Source organism: Myotis daubentonii, chromosome 5 (genome assembly GCF_963259705.1).
Source record: "Myotis daubentonii chromosome 5, mMyoDau2.1, whole genome shotgun sequence".
Taxonomy (NCBI): Eukaryota; Metazoa; Chordata; class Mammalia; order Chiroptera; family Vespertilionidae; genus Myotis; species Myotis daubentonii.
Genome location: NC_081844.1, coordinates 88,285,968 through 88,301,657, shown reverse-complemented (window position 1 = coordinate 88,301,657; position 15,690 = coordinate 88,285,968). Strand labels below are relative to the sequence as shown.

The 15,690-nt window shown below is 42.7% G+C and overlaps 1 protein-coding gene across 4 annotated transcripts in view; it reads left to right on the top strand.

The window, feature by feature from the left end:
* Positions 1 to 15,690, top strand: part of JAKMIP2 (janus kinase and microtubule interacting protein 2) — a 127,323-nt gene that overhangs the window by 85,213 nt on the left and 26,420 nt on the right. For all 4 annotated transcript variants that reach the window (XM_059698795.1, XM_059698796.1, XM_059698794.1 and 1 more), the window contains exons 4-10: positions 2,557 to 2,766; positions 5,051 to 5,149; positions 6,540 to 6,686; positions 7,362 to 7,502; positions 10,688 to 10,744; positions 11,653 to 11,772; positions 13,141 to 13,269. In XM_059698795.1, coding sequence (XP_059554778.1) covers positions 2,557 to 2,766; positions 5,051 to 5,149; positions 6,540 to 6,686; positions 7,362 to 7,502; positions 10,688 to 10,744; positions 11,653 to 11,772; positions 13,141 to 13,269 — 903 coding nt within the window. The remainder of the gene's footprint in view (positions 1 to 2,556; positions 2,767 to 5,050; positions 5,150 to 6,539; positions 6,687 to 7,361; positions 7,503 to 10,687; positions 10,745 to 11,652; positions 11,773 to 13,140; positions 13,270 to 15,690) is intronic.

Here is a 15,690-nt window from a genome sequence, read left to right as displayed (position 1 = left end):
CCGGCCCGGGCAGCGGGGACCTGCAGTGGCAGCGGGGGGGGGGGGGGGGGGGGGGGTGCCGCGATCGGGCGGGCTCCGCCCCTGCCCCTGCAGGAAGCCTCTGGCTGAGGTGTCCGGCCCAGGCAGCGGGGACCCGCAGCTGCAGCGGCCCCACGATCATGGGCTTCGCTTTAGGCCCAGGCAAGGGACCCCTAGCTCCTGGGACTGCCATCTTCGACCGTGCCCAGCTCCCATCGCTGGCTCCACCCCTACTTCCTGCTATCACTGGCCAGGGCGGCAAAGGCACCTGATTCTCCGATCATGGCTGGGGGGCAGGGCAAAGGCAGCCCCAGGGCCGCCTTTGCCCTGCCCCCCAGCTCTTAGCTCCCCTCTGGGTTTCCGATCACTGTCAGTGGCAGGGGGCTTCTTCCTGCTTTCCCTTTCGCCTCCCTGCATTATGCCTACATATGCAAATTAACCGCCATCTTGTTGGCAGTTAACTGCCAATCTTAGTTGGCAGTTAACTGCCAATCTTAGTTGGCAGTTAACTGCCAATCTTAGTTGGCAGTTAATTTGCATATAGCCCTGATTAGCCAATGAAAAGGGTAGCTCGTACGCCAATTACCATTTTTCTCTTTTATTAGTGTTGAGATATATATAAATTTCCATCCCAACTAAGAAAGGAACTATGGAAAATTCTGGTGTTCAGAGACCACAGTGCATTCTTATAACTATTATACAAAAGAGCCTTCACACACTAATTACTGAATATCCTGCAGGAAACCACTTGGGAAAATGCTGGAAATAATCTTGGAGTCAGTAAGGCATAGACTCTAATAGACTGGGCTCTAAAGTCAGAAGACTGAATGTAAAATCAGGCCTCACCAATTAGCCACATGACTCTAACCACATTAACTCTTTGGTACACAGTCATCATCTCTAAAATGGTGATAGCCGAACCTACATAAAAGGATTGTTAATAAAATGAGATAAGGTATGTAAAGCTCTGTGTTTAGTGCCTTGAATGTGGTAAAAGATCAATACATTTCAGTTGTGATGGTGGTGATGAGGAGGATGATGATATGAGCGGTAATGGGGTATGATACAGCAAATGGGGTATGATACATCAGCACCAACTAGGAGTATGCATATCTGGAACTGTGGTAAACTGTAAATAACACCATAGATGACAGGTCTGACAAATGAATGTGCTACTCCGTAAAGAATAACATTGCAGTCAATCTTCTACAAGGAGATAGAAACAAAGACCATGCTTTTATTTCCAAATTAACAGGACAGTTCAATTTCTCACCAAGCTACCAGACGATATCACAGGATCATCTGGTAACTTGGAATTTAGCACAATGGCCACTCAAAATTAATCTAAAAGCCATCATGTGTCTTTGAAACAATAGCTCACAGATATTTACATATGGGAAATACGTGACTGTATAACACAGTTTCTGTCCCCCCCCCCACCCCCGCTTTTTTTTTTTTTTTGGTCTGAGGAGCAAAGCAAAGAAAGATTTATATCGAGTGCTTTGTTATTATAAGGAAACATCTATCTAAAGAGAAGAGCATAATGGTATAATGTTGTTTGTATTCAATGTCTTTTCTCTATCTCCATTTTGAATATTCACACTGGATTTAATGAAATGAGGAGAAAGGTTTCACTCGATAGCTATGCTTTCTTCAAAATTTATTTATAGAAATTCACATCACTTGCCCTCATCCAGGCCTGGCAAAAACATTCAGTCCAATGAAACTCTGAACAATTGGTATCAAATGTTTATAGGCCTGTAGTTGAGAAATATTTCTGAGGCCATTGCGCAGACTTAGCAGAAATGAGAGTGAGGATCAATAAGTATATCCCACAGGAGTAGGAGAGAAAGAAGTGCTAATAAAACCAGGTACTTTCCATCCCTATTCTTGTTCCAACCTTGGCTTTCTGACAGGAAGGGTAAAATGGTTGCTAAGAATTGGCTGCTCTGAAACATGGATAGGAATGGAAAGAGCTAGACAACATGAACCACAGAAGGACCTCACTGCAGATTCACAGCCTGGATGCAAACATACTGGCCTGTGGAGATGACTAGGCTCCTAGGAAGTCTGTAGCTTCTCCAGTTACAAATGTCCTACTCCTAGTGACTACTGCTATTTGAACTGAACTAAAAGGTTATTCCTCCAGAGAGGAGTTGACATCCAAAATTGTTCTGGGAAACCCTGTAGTGGAATATTTACTATCTGTCTTTATGAACACCAATGATCCATTTTCAAGTGAGCCTTTTCTTTCCATATTCAACCAACCCAAACTATTTCAAACAACATATAGACTCAAAGCATCTACACAGAACATACGAGAGAGAGAGAAAGACTCTCTGACTCTCTCATACCTAACTAGCCTAGGATAGTCCTTCATTACACAGGATTGCCTTATTCATGAATCCAATACACTAGTCGTACTCATGACTTAGTTATACAGCAATCAGTGGAAAGCAGTTCAACTCAAAGCTGTTGTAAAAATGCATTTCTTTACAGCATGGTTAAATAAAATGTCCTGGGTGTCATTTAATTCAGATGGATGAAATCAAAGCCAAGGACAGGATCATCTTTTCCCTGGAGAAGGAACTGGAGACTCAGACAGGCTATGTACAGAAACTCCAGCTGCAGAAGGAGGCTCTGGATGAGCAGCTCTTTCTGGTCAAGGAAGCTGAGTGCAACATGAGCAGCCCGAAACGAGAAATTCCAGGGAGAGCAGGCGATGGCTCGGAGCACTGCAGCAGTCCTGTAAGTCTGTTCAAGTTGAAGTTACCAACACAGGAGTCATCTTTTATTTAGCTCCCAAGTTTTACTTTTCACTTAAGCTCTGTTCCTGTTTACTACAAAGAAATCAATTCCATCTCCTACTGTAAAACCAGCTAGTACCTTGGGAACACGGTTTTCTAAACTCCTAGACAACAAAGTGGTATACACTGCATTAGCAGATCACAAGAGAATTACAGATCTTTTAAAACCCTTCATAGAATTTTTCTGGCCATCAATATCTGTTCAAACTCCAGCCTGTTATAAAGAATCATAAATTAGATGAAAATGCTTTGCCTCGTGCCAAGACTGGTAATTTTCCCTCGTGTGAACAATTGGGTTGGAAATTGGTAAAGACGGTTATCATCTACAGGGTCAAAATGTGTCACTGTGAAAGGCTAAAGCATTTATATCACCCTCTGAGCGCTTCTAGTCTGATTGAACTTGCCACTTATTTCTGTGGATGTTCGTCATTTTTATATGAGACCCCATTTTCAGCCGTGCAGCAATAGAAATCAGCTTGTATGTAATTGACTTTCATACCTTATACCTTTCAAATTATTTAGCCGCTAAAAAGATGAAAATGAATTATTTAGGAACAGAGACAGGTTCCAAAGTAGTACTTAGAACCAAGTAATGAATAATTTATGAATTGGTATTCAGGATATCTATACCCCAGTAAGTGGTGAAAAAGATTGCTGAACTTGGATTTAGCAGATGTCAGTTTTTGTTCTCTCATGGACACCTGCATGGAAGGTAGCATAATTAGCAAGAGAATGGGCTCTAGAGTTAGACCTTTTAGTTCAAGTCCTGGATCTGCCATTTACAATGTGACCTTAGTAGAGTTTCTTCATCTGTAAAAGAGAGGCAATAGTGGTATCCATAGGCTGGTCTGAGGTTTAGAAGACGTGATATGTAAAATGTTGAACACAGTATCTGGCACATGGTTAGCATTTAATACATATTGGGTAGCCCTGACCAGTTTGGGCCCGTGGATAGAGCATCGGCCTACGGACTCAAGGGTCCCAGGTTCGATTCCAGTCAAGGGCATGTACCTTAGTTGCGGGCACATCCCCAGTTGGGAGTGTGCAGGAGGCAGCTGATCGATGTTTCTCTCTCATCGATGTTTCTAACTCTCTATCCCTCTCACTTCCTCTCTATAAAAAAATCAATAAAATATATAAAAAAATACGTATTGGGTATTGATCTATCGATACTAGCCATGAGCTCTTGAATAAGTTAGACCTCCCTGAATCGTACCTGTTCTGCTGAATCCTTTAGGATACTGTGAATCTAGGGATACAGTGAGTGTGAAACTGCCTTGTTAACAATACAGCACTATCAAAATGTAAGACAATAATGGCATTGCAAGAGTATGATGATAATGGTCCTATGGACTCTAGAGAATAGAATTAAGCCATGCCTGCTGTGTGTAAGCTGATCCATAACAATTATGCCAGTTAGGAAGCCAGTTGCCCTGAGCAAAATATACCAGCAATGGCTATCCTATATTCTGTTTCCTTCTATGCATGGAGGTCATGCACCAACCTTCTCAGACCTTCTTCTCCAGGAATATGCAGGAATTTATAAACCCCATTTCTACCTGATACTCTATCCCCTCTTTGGCCAAGTTTATTTTTTTAATTTCTTTTTTTATTGATTTCAGAAAGGAAGGGAGAGAAAGAAATAGAAACATCAATGATAACAGAGAATCATTGATCAGCTGCCTCCTGCAGGCCCCACACTGGGGATTAAGCCCGCAAACCAGGCATGTGCCCGTACCGGGAATCGAACAGTGACCTTCTCAGTCATAGGTCAACACTCAACCACTGAGCCATGCCAGCCGAGCTCTTTGGTTAAGTTTCATAGCAGGATACTGTCTAAGCCGCGGGAAGCAATGTCTAGCCACAACAGAAAAATGCTCCTTGAACCTCATAAAATCACAACATGACCATTGTCTCATAGCTCACAGATTTAATAAACTGATCAGACATCTACCTCTCCCTCTGCCAGGAGTCAGAGCTCCAGGGAGTAGCTGCCAAATAAAAGTCATCTGCAGTTTCAACTAGGCTTGGTCTTAAACCCAAGTGGTAAATATTGGGGGTTCAAAATGGGTAAATATTTGCTCTTCTCTGAATAAGAGAACATTTTACTCTCACCTCGTAAGCCAGGTGAAAGGACGTAAACCTATTACTATTATAAACTGTATTCCAAAATTTTGTGAGTAGTGTTCTTGGCAAATTACCCATTTTAACTTTCATATGTGTAGGATTTGCGGAGAAATCAAAAGAGAATAGCTGAACTGAATGCCACTATAAGAAAATTAGAAGACAGGAATACCTTGCTTGGAGATGAACGAAATGAATTGGTGAGTTCTCGTCAGCATGTTTTATTTTTGGGTTAAGCATTATGTGATAGACGTATATATGATATTATGGATGTATAGCAATAGAGAAAAATCCGCAAATAATAAAGGTAAGCTCAATAAATATGCCCGAAGTGATAGACCCATGTGACTCCACCCAGATGAGTAAGTGGAAGATTACCAGTGTCTCAGACCTCTGCTTCTTGTGACTCCTTCTGAAGTTACCCACTACACTGACTTCTATCATGAGATATAAATTCAGCTTTGGCCTTTGATATGAGATGGGATTTTTCAACTGGCAATTGGGACAGAGTTGGGGGATATTGCTTTAGAATCACAAGAGCTTTTTAAAGTATTCATAGGTAGCTAAGTCTCCTATCGCAGCAATTCCCCAAATGGTAGGTTCTCCTAAACAAGAGTGAGTACTTTAAACAGCCTTTCAGCTATTTCTGATACACCCCTCCCCGTTCCTTATTTTGGTACCCCCACCCCCAATGCCTACTCCCATTCACAGCCATTAGTGCGAAATGAATGAAGTAATCAGGAGAACTTTGACATGGAAATATATGATGTATAGGGTGACCATAAAATATGTCATCCAAATGGAGTTTTGAGAGGAAAAGGGGAGACTGTTCATGATTACCCTATGTCAACATTTACGAACTTAAACCAGTATTTCTCAACTAGAGGCGATTTGGACAACATCTGGAGACATTTTGGGTTGTCACAACTGGGAGGGAACTACTGGCATCTTGTGGGCAGAGGCCAGGGATGCTGCTAAACATCCCACAATACACAGAACAGCTTGTCACAACGGAAGTAAAATCTGGCCCCAAATGTCTAGAGTGCAGAGGTTGAGAAACCCTGCCTTAGACTAAAGGGGCCAACCAGAGTATGGTCACAGTTTATTGGTGGCTAGGTAACAGCACAACCATACTTTACCAAGGTTGGTGAGAATTGGTTGTTCTTAAACACAAATATCAATAGAGTTTCAGAAATATATTTCATTTGTTTTGTTTTTCTCAATAAAGCTGTCCTAAAAATAAACAGCTTTAGTGTGAGTCAGGAGACTTGGCAAGATCTCTGATGGGAAGAATGGGCTTCGGGGACAACCACGCTTGGATTCGGGCCCTGATTGTACTACTTAGTGATTGTGTGTGTGATTCTTCCAGCCAATGAGGCCCAGGGCGGTGTGAACAGGCTGGGCTGGGGCTGAGCATAGCGGTGTACCTGGGCTGGAGGAGTCTAGGGCAACAGGAGTGCGATTCCTCTTCCTGAACGTTTCCAAAAACAGAATCTCGGCAGCACCTCCTTTAAGGTCATAGACTGTTGGAGGGTTCTGAAGAGTGTGACGAAATGCCATTCAAGGAAACTGTAACTTGTGTCTTCTCAGTTAAAGCGCGTGCGGGAAACCGAAAAGCAGTGTAAACCTCTCCTGGAAAGGAACAAGTGCCTCGCCAAGAGAAATGACGAGCTGATGCTGTCCCTGCAACGCATGGAGGAGAAACTGAAAGCCGTTACCAAGGAAAACTCCGAAATGGTGGGTGTCCCAGACGCTGTAAAACCGCAGCGTCCTTGCTCAGCTCACCCAGTCACCTGACTTATTGCTCTCTCGCGGCTTTCTTTTTTAAATACAATGCTATTTATGAAAGCTCAGATTTTTCCTTATGTAAGCAAGGAACCTTTAAGGGGAGGGGAGGGGAAGCAAAAGTTGGTTGCTGGCTCTGGGTTTTACAGAGTGTCTAAGTTTGCAGAACAGTAGGAGTGCTCCAGGAATCTGCACACGCTCTGCAAAAGGTCTGAAACAGAGAAGTAAAGTTTCAATAGAGCTCCTCAGCCAGACACCTCCTTCCAAGAATTTCACGAATGTGCCCTTCACAGAACTGTACAGTGGTACCCTCATCTTCAAAGAGCTTTCATGATAGTGGGGGGATAGATGCCATCTTTTGTATTATGTATGGATAAGTCATATGCCAATGCACTCCTTCACAGGCGTTCACTACAGTGATCGAGATCTCCAGACCTTGCCAATGATTTTGACTTATTATAGCAGCTAAGTGCACCGGAGAGTTTTAGTTGGCATGTGTGTGTATTGAAGCTGGGAAGTTTTAAATTTAGCTGGAGCCTCATAAAGTTTCTATAGATGTTTTATGTTAATCACTAACATTTGGGATTTTTAAATTCTTCACCTGTACATTCCTCTTTTCCAATCCAGAGAGAAAAAATAACAACCCATCCACCCTTGAAAAAATTAAAATCTCTGAATGACCTCGATCAAGCTAATGAAGAACAAGAGACAGAGTTTCTCAAACTTCAGGTCATTGAGCAGCAGAACATTATTGATGAGCTCACCAGGGTAGGTCTTGATCAATCTATGAACCCTAAGCTGTTCCCAAGGATAAGTAGCCAAGGCACCACCATACACTGGGAGCACTTAATAATTTTGGATTAGCCCCAAAGGCCCAAGTTCATATGTTTAATATGTAAATAGGTTCAAGAGACTCTATTCCAAAAGTACTTTATATTGTTGAACTGTTTTATACCTTTTCAGTTATAATCTGATTATCAGTAATTATAATAAACTAGAGGCCTGGTGCATGAATTCATACTCCAGTGGGGTCCCTCGGCCTGGCTTACAGGATTGGGCCAAAACCGGCTATCTGATATCACCCAAGGGGTCCCTGATTGTGAGAGGGTGCAGGCTAGGCTGAGGGACCCCACCGGTGCACGATCAGGATCAGGGAAGGATGTGGGAGGTTAGCCAGCCAGGGAGGGCTCCAGGGTGTGTCCGGCCCATCTCGCTCAGTCCTGATCAGCCAGACCCCAGCAGCAAGCTAACCTACCAGTCAGTGCATCTGCCCCCTAGTGGTCAGTGCATGTCATAGTGACTGGTCGACCGGTCAAATGTCTGCCCCCTGGTGTCCAGTGCACATCATAGCGAGCGGTTGAGCAGCCTTAGCATATCATTAGCGTATTATGCTTTGATTGGTTGAACGGCTGACTGGACAACCGGACACTTAGCATATTAGGCTTTTATTACATAGGATTAATTTGTTAACTAATCTGGTAACACAAATAATAGCTGCAAACTTTCAAATGCATTGTACTGTGAGTAAGTAGGTCATGTGGGCATATCTTATAACTGCCTCCAGTAAGATTCTGAGACTTACAGGTTAAATATTTCACCTACAATAATAATAGAACTATATTCTTCTTGTTTCCCAACTTCTAATTCAGTATCTAGCACATAGTTGCAGTTTAATAAATATTTGTTGAACAGTCACGTCATAAGTAGTGACAGAGATGAGATTGCAGTCCAGATCTTCTGACCATGACTCGAGTACCTGGTGAAGCAGGTAGAGCAAGTATTACTCCCATTTGCATCTGGTTAAAGTCCGTGTTACCAACAGCTGTGGATTAAGGCCTTTAATGCCTTTGGGTTGCCTCTCTGCCTCTCTGTCTTTATGTTGTGAATGACACCTCTGGTCACGCGCACTTCAGGACCAAGCCAAGGTCCTGAGGAGCTAGTGAGGGGGGTGTTTAGGCAATAGTCTCCAAATAGAGTGAGCAAGGTGATTTAGAGCCCAGGGAAGAAAAGATTATAACCTTTATATATAGTTACTTGTGGTTTACCCTTTTAAAATGTTCTATGCTGGCGTGGGGGGGAGGTTGGGGGTTAATGGGGGGGATGAGGACACATTTGTAATACCTTAACTAATAATAATAAAAAAAGAGAGAGAAAAAAAAAAGTTAAAAAAAATGTTCTATGCTGAGTATATGTTATAATGCATATATACTCTATTAGGAGAGTGATGTAAGCATACATTTTTTAAAGTTTCAGATATATTGAAGTTGCATGATCAAAATATTTTTACATATAAAAGTGAGAAATCAGAAAGGTTAACACCAATGACTTAAACCAGCTTATTTATCGAACATAGCCTTCTGAAATGCTATGCCTCTCCCTTCACTTCCACACCCTTCAAAAATTTCACAGGCTCACTAGTCTAGGGATTTGTTTGGTTTTAAGTATCCTGAGTTTAAGCTAAAAGTTTCTTATAGAATTTGGACACATTGAGGCATGTCAAGCAGACTCTCAGGGAGACATAAGTGCCCCTTACCTCATCTACCTTTGAATTTGTACAGTAAATACCTGAAGTACTTAGTACAGTGGTTCTCAACTTGTGGATCGTGACCCCTTTGGGGGTCGAACAACCCTTTCACAGGGGTCGCCTAAAACCATCAGAAAACACATATATAATTACATATTGTTTACAGTAGCAAAATTAAAGTTATGAAGTGGTAACGGAAATAATTTTATGGTTGGGGGTCACCACAACATGAGGAACTGTATTAAAGGGTCGCGGCATTAGGAAGGTTGAGAACCACTGACTTAGTAGATGAACACCAAATTCCCAGGATATCTCTATTCACAGGAATGAATCAAGAAATCATTATTTCTAGATATGCTTTCATTTCCCCGAAAATTCCGAGAACTTCCCCCCCACACACACACCCTCACCCCTCAGAAACCACTAGATCAGTGATTTTTAACCAGAGTGCTGCAAGAATTTTTGAAACATGCAATACCTGACTAGGGACACTGATTTGTTCTCTCTAAGGTTGTCAAATAAAAATATGACAACAGCCAACACAATAATAGCCATCTGGTGTGAATGAATCAAAATTATGCCTATTTTTTTGTCTTATCGGCAAAAAATATATTTTTTAGTGCCAGATAATTTTAGTAATTAGTTCATATATGCCATGAGATGAATAAGGTTGAAAATCACTGCATTAGATGATTTCAGCCAAGACACTGTTCCCATCTCCAGAGGCTGCTGGTGAGAACAAGGACCCAAAAATAGTCAAAGGTAGTTTTCTATGCCTGTCAAGTGATTGAAAGAAAGAATAAGGCTTTCCTTTGTTGTGAAATGGTATTTTTTCAACATTTAAATTGAAAGTAATTTTGGGTTTGAGAAAACTGCAGCATTGTGCTTTGGGAGAATATGAGTAACTATTTTCAGAGCTACTTGATCTTGAGTATAAAACAAAGGATTCTGATTAGAAACACAGTACGCTTCCTCATTGTGAGGCTCTCAGATCTACATAGATTATTAGCACAAGTTGTAGAATGTCTTTACTTTGAAAATATTTAAGCATCAAAACCAAAAGTTGCTAAAATTTACACAACATAATTTTTTTTTCCCCCAGGGAGCGGGAGGGAGGGATAGAAACATCAATGATGAGAGAGAATCATGGATTGGCTGCCTCCCACATGCCCCCCACTGGGGGTCAAGCTTACAACCCAGGCATGTGCCCTGACTAGGAATAGAACTGGGACCTCCTGGTTGATGGTTTGCTGCTCAACCACTGAGCCACACCAGCCTGGCAATATAATCTTATCTTAAATAGAAATATGTAATGTCTCTGGGAAAAACAACTCTGTCTTTGCAACGCAAAACAAAACAAACAACAACAAAACCTACAAGGATAAATGTACCAATTCAAGGTCTGAAAAGTCCTTGGTCTGTTTTCCAGGACCGAGAAAAGCTCATCCGCAGAAGAAAGCATAGAAGAAGTTCCAAGCCAATTAAGGTAATGAGGAAACTAGGTTAGCAGGCTTTGCCACAGCCAGAGAAGTGAGGCTTGCCAAGGAATCTTCCTGCAAAGATGTGATAAGTCAGGTGTTCCCGAGAAGTTCAAACCATGGGCTTTATTTACTAGAAGAAAGTCTCTTCTCTTGACAGTTTTCAGTCCAAAACATTCTAACCTGAAAGGGTTTGCTTTCATATGACCTTCTCTGAGTTAGGAAGCCACAGGCTTGACATAGAAAGGGTTATCTGACAAGTTGGAGAGAGTCACACTCCAGGAACGTACAAGTGACACATAGGATGGAGTGTCTCTTACTGAATATTAGCATCTGATACCTACCCTGTGACTGATTAATGTATTTTCATTATTTACTTTGCACAATATTATGGGTAATGATAGTCCCAATTCACCAATATCTGTGTAACCTCTTATTAAATAATAAAATCACAAAGTCTTATTGTTTAATTTGTCTATTTGTTTGATTTTTGTTTTTATTGGGGACATCGTTTCATTTGGTTATGGAATTAGGTGGTAAGACTTCAAATTTGATAATCCCCTTCACAGAGATGCCTGGCCTTTCAGAGTCCCTTGGTTAGTTTTAAATACTGAAAGGAGTAAACGACATATACTCATCATGGTATAAAATGTACTGTAAAAGAGGCTACGATGCTTCTATGAAGAGAGCCAATATTAGTGAGCTTCCCAAAACATATCAGAAATTGAATAATACGGGACAAATATTCATTGGAATTATTCTGGTCGTATCCATATTTTTATTTCATCAAGGAAGCATTAAAGGATCCGTGTCTTTTATAATCATTTGCACGTATGCCAGTTAACAGTGCTTTAATAATGTGTCAACTTTTCCCACTTTTATCTGTGTCAGTAAATATGTACTTTCCCTCCATTAGAGGCCTGTTTTGGACCCATTTATTGGTTATGATGATGACTCCATGGACTCAGAGACATCATCCATGGCCTCTTTCAGAACAGACCGAACACCAGCTACTCCCGATGATGACTTAGACGAAGTAAGCCTTTCTCTAGTCTTTGGTGATAATGTCACCAAATCTTTCTTTTAAGGGGGAGAAAAAGCATTTCACGTCTGTATCTCCTTTTTGAACAGCACAAAATGATTTCATAATAGTGAAATAAAACTTCAGACCAATTTTGAAACCATACTTGATTTTGATACCTCTTAGGAAATTGTTCACTTGTGTCATGTAGCCCTTTTACAAGATTCTCTAAAGTTCAGCTCTGTAACTTGAAAACTTCTTTCAAAATAAAAGTTACTGTCCCCGAATTCTTCAGCGAAGGAACCTGTGAACCAAGAAACAAGTTTGTAGGTATAATCTAAGACACTGTTAAGCAGTGTGCACTGTCAACCACCTTCATCAGAACCATCTAAGGAGTTCAATTACAATGAAAACACCTGGGCCCTACCACACAACTCCTGACTCAGGATCTATAGGGTGGAACCCCCAAATCTGCATTTTTCACAGAACTCCCTGGTGATTGTATTGTGCTCTGAAGTTTGAGAGCTTAAGCTGTAAAACTATGTTTTTCATAATTTATCTGGGGAAGAAGTTGTTGGATATGAATGTATTGAAAACAAGTGAGTCTAAAATTATGAATATCATTTTCTCAAATTTGGACACATAACCAGGGTACACATTCTTCTCATTTGGATCCAAGATTGACTGTAACCCAAGCCCAAAGAGGTAATAATTCGAAATGTATAAACAAATGCTTCTCTTGTTAAAATAAATAGTAAAGCATTTCTTGAGGTAGAAAGTATTACAGTATTTTTTTAAATTTTATTTTTCAATTACAGTTTACTTTCAATATTATTTTGTATTGGTTTCAGGTGTGCAGCATAGTGGTTAGACAACAATATGCTTTACAAAGTGTCCCCCTGATATTTCCAGGACCCACCTGGCACCATCCATAGTTATTACAATATTATTCACTATGTTCCCTACGCTGTACTTTATATCCCCGTGACTATTTTGTAACCACCCATTTGTAGTTCTTAATCCCTTCCCCTTTTGACCCAGCCCCCAACACCCTCTCCTAAAGTACTACAGTATTTTTGTCCGTCCACATGCTTTAGAATTAAGAATAAGCCACACAGAATTCAAAATCAAACAAACCTTTAACTTCTGAACTTATGTGCATATATGCATAGTACACGAACAGACAATAGTGCAGGGAAGGCCCAGGGAGGGGGCAGGATTGAGGTGGATGGTGTCAATGGGGGGTGGGAGGGGACATCTGTAATACTTTAAACAATAAAGATAATTTTTTTAAAGTGGACGGAGGTTAATATTTCACATTGGACACAGGACCTGAACTTAGCATAATTATTTTTTGGCTTTTTTAATTTTTTCTACCTCAAGAGTTTAGCAGCTGAAGAATCTGAGCTACGATTTCGACAACTAACAAAAGAATACCAGGCTCTCCAAAGAGCATATGCCCTCCTGCAGGAGCAGACTGGAGGCATCATCGATGCTGAAAGGGAGGCCAAGGTTAGTGTGTGTCTCGGAGAGTGCTCGGAACTGGCTTTTTACGCAGCCCTCGCAGCATCAAAAACTCACCGACATAAAAATATCAATAAGGTAGCTTTTCCTGTGCCCTTCTCTCCTCTGCGGCTTTTGAACTGTTGTATCTTTTATGTCAACAAGCCTTGGATCTAGAGACATTAGAACCAGCCTGGATCGATGCTTTTGTTTCTTTCAGATACTTGAGTATCTTGCTATTTGAAAACTTAACATTTTCAAAACTAGACAATATTGAATGTTGATAATCCATTTTTTCAGTTTCTTGCTTGGGGAAAAAAATCACTTTTGTCTTTCAAAAGCAATGGTTAGCCAGTTTCTTTCCTTAGTAAGTACACAGCATTACATCAGCAGCCTCCCGAGAATTTCCACTGCCAATATCTCATTTAATCCTTGTGACGGCTCCCAAAGGCAGGTATTTTATAAAAGAGGAATTTGAGGCTGAGAGAGGTTCATTGAATTGCCCAAGATCACACAGGTAATAAGTGGGAAACTGAGATTCCAACTCAAGTCTTACTGGATCAGATGTTCCTTCCATTTTTTACAATTGCCTCTCATAAGCCTATTTCAAAAATATAAAACTAAACACACACAATACTAATATTTAACACTTATTTAGTGCTTGCTGTGTTCCAGGCATTGTGCCAAGCACTTTATATACATTTATATCATGGAATCCTAAAATAGCCCTATGCATTAAATGCTTTTGTTATCTTCCTTTTATAGAAGTGGAAATAATATCTTAGAAAGACTTAAATGTAGCGTAGCGCAATTAAAATGAGAATACGTAGCTTAGATTACAGCTAGGATATGAACCTAGTCTTTCTGAGTTCAGAGTTAGAGCCACCCTGCCATAACTGCTCTAGAGATTAATTAACAAGGGGCAAAAAGGAGTGTGATCTCCCAGTGGTTTTATCCTCCTTCCTATTTACAGGGTCTAGAGCAGGGGTGGGGAACCTTTTTTCTGCCAAGGGCCCATTTGGATATTTATAACATAATTTGTGGGCCCTACAAAATAATCAACTTAGAAATTAGCCTGCTATATATCTGGTCAAACATTTAATGAACTCACCCCTAATGCCTTGGCAGGGCTACACCACGGGCCTCATACGTCCTGTGGGCTGGACGTTCCCCACCCTTGCTCTCGAGTATGCTGAGGAGTGTTGTAGGACCTACTGTTAGTTGTTTAGTGGGAAAGGATAGATCCTATCCTATCTAATAAAAGAGAAAAATGGTAATTGGCGTACGATGATACCCTTTTCATTGGCTAATCAGGGCTATATGCAAATTAACTGCCAACTAAGATTGGCAGTTAACTGCCAACAAGATGGTGGCTAATTTGCATATGTAGGCACAATGCAGGGAGGCGAAAGGGAAAGCAGGAAGAAGCCCCCTGCCACTGACAGTGATCGGAAACCCAGGAGGGAGCTAAGAGCTGGGGGGCAGGGCAAAGGTGGCCCTGGGGCCGCCTTTGCCCTGCCCCCCAGCCATGATCGGAGAATCAGGTGCCTTTTCCGCCCTGGCCAGTGATAGCAGGAAGTAGGGGTGGAGCCAGCGATGGGAGCTGGGCATGGTCGAAGCTGGCAGTCCCGGGAGCTAGGGGTCCCTTGCCTGGGCCTAAAGCGAAGCCCACGATCGCGGGCCGCTGCAGCTGCGGGTCCCCGCTGCCCGGGCCGGACGCCTAGGCCAGAGGCGTCCTGCAGGGGCAGGGGCGGAGCCTGCAACCGCGGGGAGCTGGGGGTTCCCTGCCCAGGCCTGACACCTCTGCCGGAGGCCTCAGGCCTGGTCAAGGGGCCGATCCGGTGATTGGTGATTGGAGGGTGATGAGGGTCTACTCCTCTGGCCGAGTCATCAGGCCTGGGTGGGGGGGCGGAGCCAGGGATTGGGGGGATATGATGGTCCCCTTGCCCAGGCCTGAAGCCTGGGTCAGAGGTGTCAGGCTTGGGTGGGGGGTGGAGCAAGCGATCAGAGGGAGATGGGGGTCCCCTGCCCAGGCATGATTCCTGGGCCAGAGGCCTCAGGCCTGGGCGGGGGCCAGAGCCAGTGATCAGGGGGAGATGGGGGTCCCCTGTCCAAGCCTGACACCTCTGGCGGAGGTGTCAGGCCTGGGCAAGGGGCCGATCAGGCAATGGGAGGGTGATGGGGGTCTATGCCTCTGGCCGAGGCATCAGGCCTGGGCAAGGGGCAGAGCCAGCAATTGGAGGGGTCTGGGGGTCCCCTGCCCAGGCCTGACGCCAGGGCCAGAGGCATCAGGCCTGGGCTGGGGGCAGAACCAGTGATGGGGGGAAATGAGGGTCCCCTGCCCAGGCCTGACACCTCTGTCTGAGGCGTCAGGCCTGGGCAAGGGGCCGATCCTGCGATTGGAGGGTGATGGGGGTCAACGCCTGAGGG